This window comes from Emys orbicularis, chromosome 9 (genome assembly GCF_028017835.1).
Source record: "Emys orbicularis isolate rEmyOrb1 chromosome 9, rEmyOrb1.hap1, whole genome shotgun sequence".
Lineage (NCBI taxonomy): Eukaryota > Metazoa > Chordata > Testudines > Emydidae > Emys > Emys orbicularis.
The window spans coordinates 57,814,533-57,832,373 of record NC_088691.1 but is presented as its reverse complement, the minus strand read 5'-3'; the positions used below and the strand labels follow the sequence as shown (position 1 = coordinate 57,832,373).

Genomic DNA, 17,841 nt, shown 5'->3' with positions numbered 1-17,841 from the left:
GAGTGCCTCTCACTTCACTTAGGCTGCCTCTACACTGCTAGCTAGGGGTGTGAATCCCAGCTTGTGTACACATACTCGCGCTAATTCAACAAGTACAAGTATAAATAGTGCAGCTGCGGTAGCACAAGTAGTGCCAGCGGTGGCACATATGTACGTCCAGGTGGGTTTGTACTTAGCAGGGCTAAACTGTGCCTCCGCTTCCCATGCCACCACAGATATACTCCTATTTATCTTTGCACCAGCTCTCATTGAGTATGTCTACACAAGCTGGGACTCACTCCCACGGCATGTAGAGTAGACATAATTTTAGACTCCCCTCCATACGTTTCTTCTGCCCTTCTCTTTCCTGGCCACATCTTCTCTCGCTTTCCTCCCATTTCCTCCCTGCTCCTGAAGCACAGCCCTCATTCCCAAAATGGCTACCATCTCACATGACTTTGAATGGGTCGGTAACAACAGGCTGCCATCTTATGATGCAGGAGATTAACCTTTACTCTGTATATGTGCAGTGTCTAGCAAAGTAGAGCCCAGACCTTGGTTAGGGTCTCCAGGTACCACTGCAGTCATAATAATAATCACCTACGCATTTAGCAAAATTCCATAACTTGAATAAAATCTTGATATTTTTGAAATCTAGACTTGGCAAGCACATTTATACAGCTCTGGTGGTGTCTTCTGCAGTAAGGGGTTATTGAGAATGGAGCCTTGACTACAGTTCACTAAATACACCTTTTGCTACAGCATCAGTCAGCACCACATTAGAATCCAGCTTGAGCCGTTGCCTATAGCGTGTTCTTTTGATTGCAGCAATTGAGTTTCTTTGGGCAAAACTAGCTTTTGTTCATCTTTAGTAGCTGAAATCAAATTAAGCTAAACTGAGAAGGAAATAAGCACAGCAGTAATTAAGAACAGATTCATGCACATCACATTCTAAATCAGCAGATAATTCTGCGTGGGTGAACCAACTCCTGAACTGAGTGTAACTCACAGCTTTTGTTTTGCTGCCCGTGGGAGCTGGCACAAAGATGAGCTGTAAATAAAATTAATAAAACAAGATAATGGCAATAAACTGAGAGCAAAGGTTCACAGCAATTTTGTACTTAGGATTCATTTTGTGTTCTGTTTCAGCATGATGTACATGGTGGAAAAATATGGTTAATTACAGTTGGACCTAAATACTTCGTCTGCCATCCAGGGTTGGACTATACCAAAATGCCTCTGTACAGTGGGAAAGTTTTGACTTCACATAATGTAATGCTACCAATCAGTTCAATATCCTTAACAGAACCTGTTCTAAAACGGTTCTGTTAACAGCCGTATATGAAAAAAACGTAACATAGGCAACAGAGGAAATGGATAATGAGATTTTTTCATATACCGAACAACTGGTATGAATAATAAGCTGGTAATTGCTTACATATATAGAAAATAACATCTTGTGCCTCTGCATCTCACACTTTCTCTACACTGGAGAAATGTGGCATGCTCAGCACCTGTTTGGAACCCTAGCACTCATGTAACATGTCCACATCCAAAATCGCTAGCAGGAATGCATAGGTGATCACACCATCATTGGGGTTGCAGATGTGACCAGCGGGCATAATGTGATACTGTCCCAGCTGCATTTCACTGCTCATTCAGCTGCACATAGTATGCAGCAAAGCCTGTGTCCTCCCTTGTACAGTTTATTAAATATCTGACCCTGGCTGTGACAAATGTTATACAGAACACAACTGGCAGGTAGTAGACCACATTGTAGATGGCAGTGTTACTGCAGGCTGGGACGCCCCCTTTACCTTGCGATATAAAACATCCAAATGCACAATCCACCATGCTGCACCTGCTGATTCTGTAGTTTGGTTTCATGACCTAGGGAAGCAGTGGCTGTGCAGATTCTTTGAGACTCACAGTAGGGATGAAGACCCTTTGAATATTAATATTGAGGGGTGGTAATGTGGACTTCTCAGGAGCAGATAGAGGGGCAAATTTTTTTTTTTTTTAAATTTGGCATCATGCACTTTGCCTGTCCATCCTTCATAAACATCCTAGCCACAATAATCATCTAAGACTTGCATCACCACGCATGGTAGCCTCAAGTCCTTTGTCCAACATGAAGAGATTTGCAGATAGTCCTTGGTCAGCTTGGCTAGTTAGATATCCCTGCAATTCTACATCTTGTCACACACAAATATCTGAGCCCCCAGAAAATACACCTTTTGTGCAAACATCTCAAAGTGTTTTAGAAAGCTAGGTATTAACCTTGCATTGTAAAGCCCAGAGGTTAACTGACTTGCATTATGTCATTAGTGAATCAAGTGGCAGAGTCAAGACCAACGCTTAGCATCAGGTCATCTGGGTTCTAACCAGCAAGGTTAGTATGTGGACATTGTCTACCTGCTTTTTTATAGTCCTTAAGACTCCCTTGGTTTCTTTTTTCTTCCAAGACTCAACTCTTTCTTCTAAACATTTTTGTACAACATTGCTCTTACATGAAGGGAACAATACTGCCTTACTGTAATATTGGCAATAGCTCTTGCACCTACCAACTCTCATTCTATACTGGGGAGGTCAGGTAAACTTGTTTTGGAGACTTTAGTCTTGGCCAAGAACCAGGCTTTCAACAAATTATGGTATTCCATAATATCACATACTGTAGCTGAAAACTTGAAGCATTTCTGACAGCTGGAGCTCCATGGAAATTAGCACAGTAAGGGAATGTAGCTAATTTTGAGGACTAGAAAATAAGAGAACTGTTTAGACTGAAGTTAGGGGAATATATTTGTGGGAAATCAGTTGTTTTTTCAACAACTTGCTCCCTTCACTCACAATATATACAACAATTTAATGGGAAAATAACTGGGATAACAGCAGAGTATGGCAAAAGCAGCATTTTTGGCTGGGAGAGAGTAACTCAGCTTGGTCAATAGTGACCCCTCTTAAAAATGAGCAGCTTTTGTGGACCAACTTCTGGAGTCCTATTTAGTTCAGAAAGATAGCGGGATGGAAGCAATGAAGGACATCTTCAGGGCTCTAGGCAAGATGGGGAGAGAAGCCATGAAAAGAACAACCACAGTACTAGGGTGTGTGAAATTCATATCTATTTCCTTCTTAGATATAGGATGAGTACTTGGAAAGAGTCCCAGTTAGTTTATTGAGGCTGTATCCTAAGAGCAGCTGACCTTGTCACAAAGATAAAAGTAGAATGTCTCCTCTTCCTGCCAGGAGCTGCTCCTCACTGGTAGTTTACCTTTCCCATATTTCTACCATCTCTCCTGTGGAGCTCTGAAGATCCATTTCCCCTGGCTCTAACACTCCCTTGCCCACACAACTATACTGCAGCTGCCATCATTCCAGCCAAGGTGGAAAAGTAGATGGGACTCCCTACAGAACCTTGCTGATGTCCCTTATCTAACTCCAGGAGCCAGTGATTAGCGGAGACAGTTTTCTCCCTCAGGCTTGGTGCACAGCCTCACCCTGTCTTTGGTTATATGCCTCATTGGAGGTTTGACCTGCCATTCCAGATTCAGGTACTGAGTTGGTCCCACCCATTTTCATCTATAGAGGCAGCATATGCAAACTTTTTCATTGGTACCAAATTCCAGCATTGAAAGTAGCCAGACGCTGTGCTGCTTGTAAGGGTATCTCCACATGGAGAGGCTAGTTTTGCTCTATCTCAGTATTTCATTTTCTTTAATATGTGAAGTGACTTTTTTAGGCTCCAGCGTGGGGTCTCACTGGGAAAACACTGACACTGTGTACAAAGCTTTGTCTGTTGGCTCACTGCTCATTATCAATGGGTAAAAGCTTTTTGTAGAACATCTAGCAGAAGTCCCCATCCCCCCACATACACTGATGCACCTTGGTTTTCAATAGGAAAATGATTTTCACTCTTCATATTAGACAATAAAATCACCACTTCAAGCAGGGTAATTCCGAGGCAGTGCCAGGAGCTGTATGAATTCCCTGGAGTCTGAAATGGAGAAGTGAAACGCTCCCTAAAGAAAAAAAATGCCTTGTCCATTGAATCCTCCAACAAAGTTCTAGGTTTCTACAGGGAAGACCCTGTTAAATAAACAAAGAGGAGGGTTAAAAAAATTAGTGAGTGTAGGGGAGCAGGTGCTTCACAGAAAACATACCCACTGTAGAGAAATCAGTCCTGGGAAGAATTTTGTATGCATGGACCGCTCTCCTGCATCCACCTCCCCAAATCTGTGTTAGGCCTGGGCTGCTCCAGGAAAATCCAGACCTATCTTTCAGCAAGTGCCATTACCACCAATTAAGCATGAATGTAGATTGGGTTCAAGCATTTTTACCACAGTCATAAAACCTGTTCTGCAAAAAGGTGGATACAAACCTGAGTCCTATGTACACAAGTACAGCTGCATTGCTACTGGGGGAAATCACCCTAATGCAGATGCTTTGTGGAGGAGAGGATAACAAATCAACAATATCAAATCTTCCACGTTATTCCTTTCTGGCCTTCCTGGTGCATTTGATCTTTTCTAGTGTCTCAAAATAAGTGACTCTGGGCAGGGACTATTTTCATTTAGTGAGTTGTACAGAACTGAACTAATATGAAGTAAACAAGACAGGTAATAAGGGATGGTTAGAAATTAGTCTAATTTTTATTTTTTTAGTAATGAACAGGGAACAGTAGCAAGGATCAAGTCACAAATAGGCCCAGAGTCACTGTAAACCACTGCACTAGTACTTAACATGGATATAGAAATTACAAATATGTTAACATGATTAGTTCTCAGGCAATGATCAAAAATACAATAAGGTCAGCATGAATCTAATAGGATGCTACTAAACCAACCAGCCAAATGTCCTTTAAAGTAGAGTGACTCCCATAAAAACAAAAATAAAATGGCTGGATTGACTGATTTTCCCTCAGGTCTACATTTATAGACCATACATGGGCCCAATCTACCACTCCCATTCCTGCGTGTAGTTCTGCCCTTTCACTCTTGCCCGAGATGCTTTTGTGAAGGAGGAACAGCACTAGTTGCTAAAAATGAGCTGCAGTGCCAGGGAACAAATCCCCATACTCTCCATGGATGCCTGTATCCGGTGGATGCCTGTACACAGCTTGGGGTTCCCACAAGAGACAAGGCTGAAACCCTATACGATGTGACACTCTTAAACGTCCATTGTTCAAACTCTTTCAAGCCTCCCCTGACTCCTTGCTCCATTGGGGTGACCTACTCTGGGAGCTGTATCACTGTCAAGATGCTTCCTTTGGAGTAACTGTCACTCAGGATTGGGATTTTGGAACTCGAGATAAAGGTTTTAGTTTGTTTGTGCAGGGGGCTCTTTCCGTCCACCCACCCCAGGTCTTTGTCCTTATGTCCTTCCTCTTCTCCAAAAGAGTCCTAAGGTGTTTAACTCCTTGCCTCCTAGATTAAGTACCAAAGTGACACTGCAGAAGGCTAACTGGGAACCTTGTCCTCTTGCATTTGTCATTGTTGTCCTGTCTCTTCTTCATCTGAACAATTTGTGCTAAATTTCTCAGCTAGAAGACTTTTATAATGATAAAGAGAAAGAGACACTCTCAAAAATAAAACGCCCCAGTCCTTTCAACACCAGACCAGAAGATAGTAATGTGAACAAAGTGGTAATCTTGTTTCTTCCCTTTAGGGTTCCTCCCAGGATGCCATCTGCCATGTTGCAGTCACTGTGGAGACAAGAAAAGACACCAGTCCCTCAGCTTATCTACTGCTGCTTCTATATACTGGATAACTTACCAGAGACATGAGCAGACATAACTCATGTCTTGTGTTCCCCTTCTTGTCCCATACCCATGTTTCTCCCCCTCACTTCATCCGCTTCCCCACTTCCTGTGATCTGTCCACTTGCCTTTCCAGTCCCTCTTGTTAACACAAAAACTTCACTAAGTCCCCTTTTTATTTTAATAAAGGGCAAAACTCAAAGGATGGTCCAATTAAATAAATGCACTTAGATGGAGCTTTATTTATTATTTCAATGGCAGCTTGATGTGTATTTCTGGACAACAGCACTGCTTAGATTGGTAAGCATTTTCAACTGATCAGTATCTTGACCCCTTTTTTATTAACCTGGCAAAGCAAACTTACCCTTGAACCATACACAGGCCAAGTTTTGATCTTCTAGAATAAAGCAATTTGAGTTAGGTGAGCACTAAAGCATCTGAAGTTTTTGCCCAGCATACCTGGTTCAAACAGTGTGAAAGTAATTACAGCATCATGTGAAACTAATACACCTTCTCCTCCATCCCTCCAACTCCCACAAGCAACGTACCGGTGTGGCTGTCCTACCAACTGTCCCCTCTTCGGTTCGATGCTTTCCCTGATGAGGGAGGTCTGAACTCTCCCGGTAGTCTCGGCCCTTGGTAGTCTGCATGTCTAGTACTGCCCGGCTCTTTGTAGGAAGAGGTGGTTTGCTGAACTGTCCCTGACTGCTTGGACCAACTTCAGACCTTGAGGGCTTGACTGGTTTTTTCAGTGGTGCTGGGTTTTCTAAGGAGGCAGTGGGCTTCTGCTTGCCCTGAGCCTTTTCACTTATAGTCTTTTCCTCAGATTGGCTGGAGCAGGTGTAGGACCGGAATCTGGGCGTGGGGATCAGGAAAGGAGGGGATGGCTGCTTGTTGGAAGACTTGCTGCTGTCGGCATCTTGCGGCTTAGTGAGAAGGGCGCCATGATTCGGAATAACTTGGTGCTCCTTTCGCAAGACTGGGGTGTAGTCCTGTTCCTTCTTGGATACCACCTTCCCCTTAGAGCTCATGGCACCGTACAGTGGGTTGTCAAACATCTCGGGCTTCTGCTGAATTTCCTCTTGAAGCAAAGGCTCCGCCACACTTTTTCCCATGTCAGCTGGCCTACAACCAGCAAGGCAATATGAAAATGACAGGTGTAATTAGGAGTGGTCACTGAGTGACTTAAAGAATGGAGAGTGAATAGAAAAGTGACCATGAGAGAATGACGCTGACTGTGCAGAGAGGAAAAGGAGGTGCAGGGAGATAACAGAATACCAGTCAAACCAGTGGGGACAGAACAGAATGGTGCAGGTTTTTTGCTTTGTATAAGCTTTATTGATAGGAGAGCTGAGGATGGGTAGGCATGGTGCTGGGCAAACTCCCCCCAGAGCTCAGTCCTGACAAAACCTGGTTTCTTTTTAAACAGAGATTAGCAACGGAGCCCAATTGTGCCAAGTGCTGTGATGGTTTTGAGAAGAGCACCAATCTGATTGAATAAATAGATCTCTTCACTTATGGCGGAGGGGATTGGAATGGTGGTCTCTAGAATGTTAGCATAAGAACTCCTACCACACCAATGTCACAGTTAGGCCATTACAACCAATCTCCTATTGGTACCAATGCCAGGTGGTTCAGGGGAAGGAATAAAGCATCCCTCGAAGCACCCAGCTGCACAGTATCTAATAACTGTGTATTGCAGGGGTGAGAGGGTTACTTTGTGTTCAGTGGAGCCTGCAACCCCTTGAATTAAAACTAACAAAAACCTCACGCCTGACTGAGAGTTGCTGTAGAAAGGGATGGGTGAGGTTCTGTGGGTGCTGCGCTGGTGAGGCTTTCACCAGGTGATCACACGACAGCTTGAACACTCAAAGGGCAACTCTGCTCTTGTTGGACAGAGTGGAATGGGGGATGAATGGCACATGTTCAAGGGAGCTTGTGAATGAGCTCCATTCCTCGCTCCGGATGCCTTTCTTGGACAGTGTGAAGTGGCATTCTGTGTGGGGCAGTGGAGCGGTGGAGAAAGGCAAGGGAAGAAGCAATAAGGAGTTTTCCGCAGAAGAGGGGGCCAGTGCTTGTGATGGAGGCTCCTGTTAACTCCATTTTTGTAGAGTGGCAAAGGGGTTTACTAGGAAACTACACTCCAGTCCCAGATAAAAACCCATCACAATGGCTCCATTAGAAGAAATGGAATGAGGACGGGGGTTACATGGGTGCGGTATAACCTAATCACTGAGAAGCTTGGCAAACAAGGGATATATATGATGGATGGATTTAAATTCTGCATCAAGGCTGGTGATTACTCCGACACCTGGGCACTAAATTCTGAAACAAACTAGAATTTGCTGAGCTGCACAGAAGTGCAGCCGAAAGCATGGCATGCAAACGTGAGGGTGCACTCCTTCTGCCAGATGGGAGGGGGCTATCCTACACTCTCCCCTTCACTTCTGGGTGGCTAGGGGGAGTTCTCCACCCTTTCTTTCCCCTCTCCCCACAATTGAGGTTGGGAAGGAATTACCCACGGAGCTTTGACTTTGGGCTGTAGCACAGGCCTGAGGAGTTGTCGCACTAGTTTCCCTTAGCATGTGCAGAGCCAGCACCCATCTCACTCACCTTCTCTTTCTGCCTCTAGAGGTCAAGGGCCAATGGAGTAACTCACTGCACCTCCAGCCCACCACACAGATAACAAAACCGTGACTGTGCTGGGGTGGGGAATGGGGGAGACCAGCAGAGCACCATTGCTGGGGCAAAGACTCACACATGCTCTTGACTCCTGGGGCCAGAACTTCGGTTTGTCGTAGGCTGAATGGATGGTTTTGGAGACAGGGGGGACTGGGAGGAAGGCGTGGAGGTAGATTCCCGGTGTCCCATCACAGGGACGTTCTCTTTAGGCTGCTGGTCATAGGTCCAGAAGGCAGATGGCTGGTCTGATGAAGGGCTCTGCTTAAGCTGGCCGGGTGCAGAGAGTTGCTGAGAGAAAGAGACCACCCCCATATAGTTGGGATTGCTGATGTCCGTGGGGGTGGAGCTGCTGAAAAAAGGGAATGATCAGAGGAAAATACACAGTTCCCTGCCAAAAGCTCTCATGAACAGACAGCTACTAAGGAAAGAGCCTAATGCCCACTGACTGGGACCCTTTTTTTTTTTTAGGAGGAAAAGATAATGTGGGAGGCTTGTTGGCTGCTCCCTCCTCAGGATCTTTGCAGAGGGGGCTGCCAGGTCAGGGTCACCACTCACCCCTCAACTCACCCCCCAATAGGCTCCTGTGGTGTGAAGTAGTGTGAAAAAGCCCAAAGGCTTCTGGGCCCTGTAGTTCAATGAGCAGATCATAATGCTGCATAGCAGTGTGCAGGCTAGTGCCATGCTACTGCATTCAGAGTACAGAAATCTGGCCTATCTCTATGGACTGGGAGGGGAAGGCAGCCAACTGCCTAGACAGAAAATGGGTCCTGTGAAATGTATAAACTGAAGCAGTAAGACCTCCTTCCTTGGAGTCACTCTGAAGCGTCCGGTGCCTCGCTGGGAAAGGCACCAGTCTGAGTTCAGCTCCCACGCCCAAGCCGGCAGAGTTAAAGTAGCGAGGTTACCGTAACATGTCATCCTTGCCCTGTGCGTCTGGAGGAGAGGAAGCATTTCCCCGAAAGCGAGCAACAGCTGCTGCTTCTTTAGCCATCAAGTGAGTAGATTTTGATTTTCTGTTGGAGGGAAAGGGCCCTTTTTAGGACAGGGACAGGACCACAGCCTAACGAATCCATTGTCATGTACTGCCTTGTCAGACAGTTTATTCTTGGTTCCACTCTCCTGTGCACAGAAGCCTACCATCATCCCATTCCTTTACTTGGAAAGACAATGGGGGAGATCTTGACTCTGTAGCTGTTACCAGCAAAACCGAGAAGACTGGTAGTTGTAAGCGGGGTACAGGAGCAGCTTTCCAGCTCCTACCAGATCTGTTTTGTAATACACTCACAACCTCCAGTGAGAGCCACTCCTACACTCAGCTCTGAGCTGCAGGCTGACCGCTTCTGGGGGTCTGAATTATCTGTTGGCTCTTTACCTGATAGATTGCTCCCACTCTTTGGTGAGATCCAGGCTGCTGATGCCCTTTGGTTTCTGCCCAGCAGTCTCATCCCGTTCAATCTTTACAAAATCTGGAGGCAAAGAAGAGGCATGAAAGAGCACATGAGTGGGTCACAGTCTCAGCTTATGACTTCAAATCTCAGGGCTCTGAGCTATGCTGCATTAATGCCTGTATCTAGCTAGATGTCTTAGCCTATCAGAATGTCAGTGCATAGACAGGACAAGGAAGGACGGAGGTCTTCCAAAAGGAAGTCGTGCTGTCTTATCCAATCAGGATCGGATAGCCAGGACATACATCTTCTTAGATTTTAAATAGTGCAGCTATTATTACTGTAACGCCATCAATGCACATCGTGCTTTACTGACAAGTAGAAGACAAAAGTGCCTGCCCCAAAACACTTGCAACCAAAGGCCTTGATCCTAGACACACTTATGTATCTGCATAATTTTACTCACAGTGATAATTCCAGTGAATTTAGTAGGACTCCTGATGTGTAAAATGAAGTATGTGCATACATGTGTCCTACCTCGGAGGGGTGCTGGGAGAATTAAACAATGTTTGTAAAGGGCTTTCAAAATGTAAAATCCTACAGCAGCAGGCATTTGAGGATGATGAATGTTTAGCAGCCTCTCTTTTCTTCAATGGTTGGCTTGAGCATACTACTATTGTCACACAATATAAATGGTTGAGCCTTTGTGGCTGCTGATACCTACTTTGTTATTTCAAAGCATGAGTCTGCGTGTTAGTTTCTCCTGAGCAGAGAGCAATGGTAATTAATTCCTAGGAATGGAATTTAATATTTTTCTGTCGTCTTTAGAGACTGCAGTAGCCACATTCTGGGCATGGCAGGTGTCCAGTTGAGCTGCACTACAGACATTCAAAGTGCAGTTTTTATTACTAACGAAAATACATGGTAACTTTTGTGTTCTGAAGCGTGCTGCCGTGGGATTAAGAGAACAATATCTAGCAAGCTAGAAAAGGAGGCTCATTTTCCTTTAGTTGAGCAACTGCAGTTTGAGAGTCCTTAGTGCCCTTTTCCATGTACCTACAGGTGTCTGGACCAGAGGCAAATCTGTCTCCCTGCTATACAGCCATCACAAGTGGAAAAGCAGTAATATAATTCAACAAACTCTGCCTTAGTGAGAGACAGGTAGAGGGCTCCCTCAGTCTGTTAATTCACATGCAGAAGAAAGAGGAGGACCTGAATGTGACGGCTGTGTTTTTCTGGAATTGCTCAAGTACGGTCCCCAGGAAGAGATTGATCATCTTTGGATCCCAAGGGCCACCATCAAAAGCTATTTGCCGTTACGAACTAAAAAATGCTGCTAAAATAAGCTCCAGTTCTTTGACAGGAATCAGATCAGGCCCTTCTGGATAAGATCGCAGTAATCTGGAGTGAGCCCTCTAAGGGCCAGGCTCTTACCGTACAGTTTCTCTCTCTGCTTTCCTTGCGATGTCTGTAACTTGATTTCACCTTGGAAGACCCCTGTTCTCTCACCATGGTGGGTTAGCACAGTATAGAAGGGGACTAGCGATTCTGTAGCTTCTATTCTCAGGGCAATGCAGCCCTCACCTAGAAGATAGGGAGGAAGTCTGGAGCTGAGAAATGACTAGCATTGTCTCTCTCTGTCACTTCAGTCATCTATTATCTCTGTACAAACTGAATAAAGGGACCTTCAAATGTGACTGAAAAGAGAATCTTTGCTTTAAATCACAATATGGATTGTGTGATATCTGCAAACTCAGGGGGGTAAGGAGCATTCACTTCCCTTTTTCAGGTACTCAATAAGGATTTGTACAGGATACTTCAGACACCATTAATGACTTTGGCTCTCTGAGCTTCCATTATTGTTCAGAACAGTCTGTGACCCTCGTCTGAACTAAGCGGATGCCAACAGAGTGGCCCTCTCCAAGTCAGGACTGCAGTCCTTTGGCTGAGCAGAATGTGATAGTGAATTTGGCTGAGCATTGATAGTGAATTTCTCTCGGGCCCTGGAAAAAGTGGTCTCTTATCCATCAGATACGGAATATGCAAGTGAAGCAGTATTTACAAGTCCTGGATAAACTGAATATGACAGAGAATGAGCTCGGCTCTAATCCCAGCAGGGCACATTTCCTTTAAATCCCTTCATTTCCAGGCTGATCCAGTTTGCACAGATGATGTCTATAGTGCTGATTCTTTTAATCCACATTAGCACAGAATGTTGCACACGGCCTGCATGTCATGTGTATTAAACTCTACATCAGAATACAGAGCACCGTTACACCTTCAGGCTGTAATAATTACTGCCGTTCTCTCCCACTCTTTCGGTGATTTGGAACAATCTAAGGAGAGCTTGACTCATACCCTGCGTTAGAGGTAGGCACTTACCATACGATTCATCACTGTCTGAAGACTTAATGCTGATCAGGATGTGCTGGTCCAGCAGGTACTCCGGGTCTGAAATAATCGGAGTCAGCTGCAAGGACAAGCCCACAGGGGTCAATACAGTGGAGAGGAAAGCACACAGAAATAAAGTTCTCCCTTTGTACCTGGGCCTAGTCTGAGCAAGGCTCAACCAGACAGGACCCTGAGGATTCCTGCCAATTTAATGCACAACCCAGCTCTCTTCAATGATGTTTGAAGATGTAAGATCGAACACAATCCATTTCTAAAATACCTCCTTCCCATTCCCAGCTGGGAGGCTGCACATCAGACATTTACACACAGCACCACTGCAGTACTTCCTTTTGACTGAAAATCCCCAGGCGGAAGTGATTTGGAGCCTAATTTCAATCTGCTCCACACTATGTGGCTATCACTCTGTTCACTTACTTTAAGCTTATGGGGGTTGCCCTGCAAGGCCCTGCAGAGCATTCCCCAAACTACCTGGTCAGGCCAGCCTTTCCGAACCCAACAGTTCTCCTCTTGGATTATCCACAAGGGTAGTTAAAGGCTCAGTCTTGCCCAGCCCAAGGGTGCCACTGCTGCAGCTTCTCCAGCCCCTGCCAGTGCAGGGAGTAGAAGAACAGCGACTAGCCCAATAACTGAATTTGGGTCTCTGACAATAGCACAGAATACTAGTGCTAGCCCGTTCATAGTCCTTTTAACATAGGCTTGCCCTCTGGTTTAGAAACAGGTAAATATTTTCTACTATATGCACCTTATTTTTTTTAAGAGGCCATTTCCTCCCTGTGTTGGTAAGAGTTCCACCTTGGAAGAGTGGGGCATTTAACCTGCGCTGAATAAAGCATTTTCCCAATCTGAATGCCTGGGTCTTTTTCAAGGATACCAAGAAGAACCACTGACTAGCAGGACAAAGAAAACATGGAAACTATTAATCTTCATGCTGCTTTCCAAAATGGAGCCTAGCACTTAAAGCCAATTTTTATATGAACAAAAGGTTTGGTTGCTGTTTATCAAACATGCAGTCAGAGGATTTCTCTGAAATGGGTGTGAAAAAATATTTTCCACTTACCTTAGGAAGGGCCTCAATGAACTTCACCACCAGTTCCCCTTCATTCCCATCCTCATTTTCCCCTTCCTGGCTCTTTACAAAGCCTGCAAAGAGTGATGCAAAAGGAGATCATTGGCCAGGCGAGAAAGAGACCTCCCCCACAGCAAGAACTCAGTAGCAAAAATGCCTTCAGATGCTGGATCCCAAAAGGACCTGCTCTGATTTTTTCTCTTTGGGCACAAGATTTTGAAAGCTCTGGGTTGCTTGAGGGCTGGACCTTGAGGTAAATTTGCAAATGACCTTACTGTGTAATTGTTAAGTGATTTTATTTTACAGTCAAACTTGGCATTAAAAGACTCAGTACAGGCATGGACAGGAGGGTAAGAACATGACAGCTCTTCCCACGCCACTCAAGATAGCACACTTTTGAAATTCTAATTTAAGCCTGGCAATACGCTGTTTCCATAGAAATTTATGCAAATTTTGATGCAGCCAAAAAATAATCTTTTCTGGAACTGTCTTTGACACAGCTCTCTGACATGAGGATAATGTGATGAAGCGTACAGCAGAGGCATGCTGTCCCACTTAGAGGACTGGCCCAGCGATGGGGAATAGCGTAACAAACACAGCATGGGCATGTGGTCTCACATTACATACTCAGCTGAGACTATAGCCCTTTAGCTGTGGAATACAGGATATAATTTTCAGCACTGAAATGCAGAACTATTCACAGAATCATCTCAGTGGAGTTCCTTTCACTTTCATTTGATCCTCTGATTTATTCTGTTGAAACCATAGGAACCAATTAATTAATTAATTATTTTTTACCGAGAGTAGCACAAATTTTAATCCCTTTATTTTGAAAGCACACAATTACTTACAGCAGCATGATTGGAAATGTAATCATTAGAGTGTTCGCTAAGCAAAGATTTTCCTATCTGACAAGCGAGAACACCAAAGTTCTCTCGTTAAAAGAGATGAGCAGATTTCCAAATAAGACTGAAGAAAGGGCACAAGGAAGATCCTTGTCGATAACACATTATTACAACTAAATGGCTGCATTGCTCAGATTTTGTCAGTAACAATATAGAGCGACATACAAATCACAACATACCTGTAACATCCCTTGCACCTTCTCTGCAGTCACACAAATAACCTACACTGCCCATTTATTTTGATCAAAGTGAGAGGAAGGGAGTTGATCAAAATAAGCAGAGAACTTTGTAAGGAACAGAGGAGGAGACAGGGAGAACGTTACTTTCTAAGCAGCTGGAGTAGAACTCAATGTAGAATTTGGTCTGGGACTTGGTCTTCAGAGTGGCACAGCAGCTCAGGAATTCTATCTGCCCCTGGAACTCTGTGTACTTGGAATCTAGAAAAGGGAAGGACGCCCATTCAGTTCCAAAAGAACACTAAAGATTGCACATTTTCAATAAGACTCTCTCGGAGCCGGGTTTCTTGTTCAATGTATGCAATACATTTATATGAATCTACATATTTCTTGCATGCCCTACCCTTACTAACCATTCTTTGAGACAAACTGTGAGGTGACCCCAACTTCAAATGTAGCAAAGACAGGACTGTGGTCACTGGTCATGATGTCACTGGTGCAGCCTGCCAATGAGAGAAGAAAGGCAGTTAATGCCACGGGTTTCTGTTCTGATCCAAAGAGATGACTGTAATATAATCGTCATTCAGTAGCTTTCCAGAAAAACATAATTGTGTAACTGTTGTAACTGTCTCTTCTAATCTATGGTATTTCTAAGTCTCCTCATCTTGAAATCTAGGCATCAAACACAGTTATGTAAACCAGTGGTGTGCAAACTGGGGGTGGAGGGGGGCGCAAGAGGTTCTCTTGGGGAGCATGAAGAAATTGGGATCCTGCAGGTTCTGCAGCACCTGCTGCCATAATAGTGGGAGAAGGATAAAAATAGAGTGGGTATTGCGGGGGCGAGACAGGAGTGGGATTAAAAAAAAAGTCCTGCATTGCAAACAACATGAATGTCCCAGCCAGCAGCCGCCACTCTCCAGCTGCCCAGCTCTGAAGGCAGCACCACCACCACCAGCAGGGCAGAAGTAAGTGGGGCAGTGCTAGTCAGTATTGTCCTGATTAAATTTGTGTTATATGATTTCCCTCCATGATGTTATTAACACATGTTCCAAACTCCACAGCCCTGCCCAAACTGAGGTTGGCAAACAGGTTTCTCCTAGACAAAGGAATGTGCGCTTGCCTTAATTTGCATTTAAGCAGTAAACAGAGTCATCAAGTGGGGATGGAAAAAAAGAAAGCTCAAACAGGTGAGAAAAAGCCAGCAGGGAATATCCTTCTACATAGATTCTGTCTCCTAGTTCCCAGCTGGAAATGTTTTTCAAGAGGGGGACTGAAACTATAAAAAGGAGGGGCAAACACCCCAAGGGACCACTCTCTCTCCTCCTGCCCATTGCATTCACTGCACCTGACATGACAAAGGAAGCATTCGTTGGACTCTAGGGGAGCGGTCCGGACCTACAGGGTTTGGTCAGTAAGACTGCTGAAAGCATGTGGTGAGAAACATTGCTTGAATCTGATATAGTTTGTTATGTTAGGCATTAGTAAATGTTTTATCTTTATTTTTCTTGTAACCATTTCTGACTTTTATGCTTCATTACTTCTACTCTCTTAAAATCTCTCTTCATAGTTTATAGACTTATTTTACTGTTTTCTCTAATCTAGTGTGTTTAAATTGAAGTGTCTGAATAACTATTTGAGATAATGAGCTGGCATATTATTCCCTTTAAGGAATAATGGACTTACAATATTTTGTATTGTCCAGGAGAGGATTGTGTAGTACAGGACATACATCTCTGGGGGGAATTCTGGGACTGGGGGTATGCTGGGTATAACCTGCAGTATAACCAAAGCTGGTGAGGGCCAGAGTGTAACCTCTGGGTGGCTGGCAGGCTGCAGCTACCCACAGATACTCAGGGTATAGCTTGCATGCTGGAAAGCTGTTTGTGAGTGGCCCAGGTGAGAGCTAGTTCATCAAGGCATTGTAAGGCACCCAAAGTTGCAGGGCAGGAGTGACACAGCTACTCATTAGTCTGGATTGTACCCTGGTATGTCACAGTATCCTTGGTTCATCTTTGCAATATAAGCAGCACACCTGAAGAGCAAATCTAATGAGGAAGAAAATGGTGTAGGAACACAGCTCTGTTATTCCCCATTAGAGAACAATTCACAGCAAGGTATTCTGAACTGGATGTACTATACCTGTCTGTATCTGAGGGGTGTTGGCTTGATGTTCTTAGGTTACACTGACATCCAGCAAATACCGTAGGTGGAACACAAGGAGCCCAGATGCCAATTTTTCCAAAGTAACTTCATTTCCCAAAGCCACACACTGAATTATCTGCGAATAATTTGCCCTCATGGTCACACCAGCCCACTTTGTCAGATGAGATTTCTGAGCACGCCGTCTTCTCACCTGCATGGAGGGTATATTAGCACTGTACTCAGATGGTTGGATGTGGGTGTGATCAATGAGACTCCAGTGCCCAATATCCAGTGGGTTTTAAGGGCTCTTCTGGGATGCCCTTCATTTCTCCCCATACCACAGTGAACCTTTTCTAGCCAAGAAAGGGTAAAGGTAGCTCTCTTGGAATCCCATTAACCCTGCTGTTAGCATCAGCTGAGGGAGAAATTCAAGAGTGATGTAAGGAACACTCCTGCGCTGGTGCAGGGGATGCTGGAGTTGGGTCTACTGAGTGGAAATACAACATGCTGGCAGTAGACACAGGACTGGCCTGGACTAGTTTTTAATGACTTTGGCACCTTTCATGAGTCTCCCAAGATTGATGGCATTGGAAAGTGAACTCCTCTGCTGTCCACAGGACAGCCACAGCATGGGCAGCAGCAACGCAGGCTTCCCCACAAGCTAGTGGGTCAGATTCTCAGCTGCTGCAAATCACCATCGTTCCACTAACTTCACTGGAGCAAGGCTGATTTCCCAAGAGGAGGATCTGGCCCTCTGTATTTTACCCAGGCTCTGGGACCCCCACCTGTAGAGAAGAAAGGTAGTTCGGCCTCCAAGACCATTCAATGGGTAGATTGCTGGGATGGCCAGTTGGGATGGGATTTGCTCTGAAGTAGGTGCCTATCAAAGAACTGGATCAAGACAACCAACACATTTCACACTGCATTCTATCCGGGTGGGCTTCTTTGCTGCAAACCAGCCCACCCAGACAGTGCCCATAACGGTCTGGCATCAACAATTATGGAGATCCTGCTGGTACCAGTGCTGGAAACCCTGGCTTGTTACTGCCAAGAGATTAAGGGGGTAGAGTGGGATAAAATACAACATGGTTTCACAAAAGGTAGATTGTGCCAGACCAACTTGATCTCTTTCTTTGAGAAGATAACTGATTTTCCAGCAAAGAAAAGGCAGTAGATCTAATCTACCTGGATTCAGTAAAGCATTTGATACAGTTCCACATGGGAAATTATTAGTTAAATTGGAGAAGATGGGGATTAATATGAGAATTCAAAGTTGCGTAAGGAACTGGTTAAAGGGAAGACTACAATGGGTCATGCTGAAAGGTGAACTGTCAGGCTGGAG

At 44.8% G+C, this 17,841-nt stretch overlaps 1 protein-coding gene across 1 annotated transcript in view; it reads right to left on the bottom strand.

Moving 5' to 3' along the window:
* The window catches only part of INPP5D (inositol polyphosphate-5-phosphatase D), a 90,024-nt gene that overhangs the window by 5,822 nt on the left and 66,361 nt on the right, over positions 1-17,841 (bottom strand). Inside the window, exons 19-27 of the mRNA XM_065411400.1 lie at positions 14,771-14,860; positions 14,505-14,618; positions 13,268-13,350; positions 12,181-12,268; positions 11,233-11,382; positions 9,786-9,879; positions 9,319-9,426; positions 8,490-8,762; positions 6,280-6,856 (exon numbers count right to left, since the gene is read on the bottom strand). Coding sequence (XP_065267472.1) covers positions 6,280-6,856; positions 8,490-8,762; positions 9,319-9,426; positions 9,786-9,879; positions 11,233-11,382; positions 12,181-12,268; positions 13,268-13,350; positions 14,505-14,618; positions 14,771-14,860 — 1,577 coding nt within the window. The remainder of the gene's footprint in view (positions 1-6,279; positions 6,857-8,489; positions 8,763-9,318; positions 9,427-9,785; positions 9,880-11,232; positions 11,383-12,180; positions 12,269-13,267; positions 13,351-14,504; positions 14,619-14,770; positions 14,861-17,841) is intronic.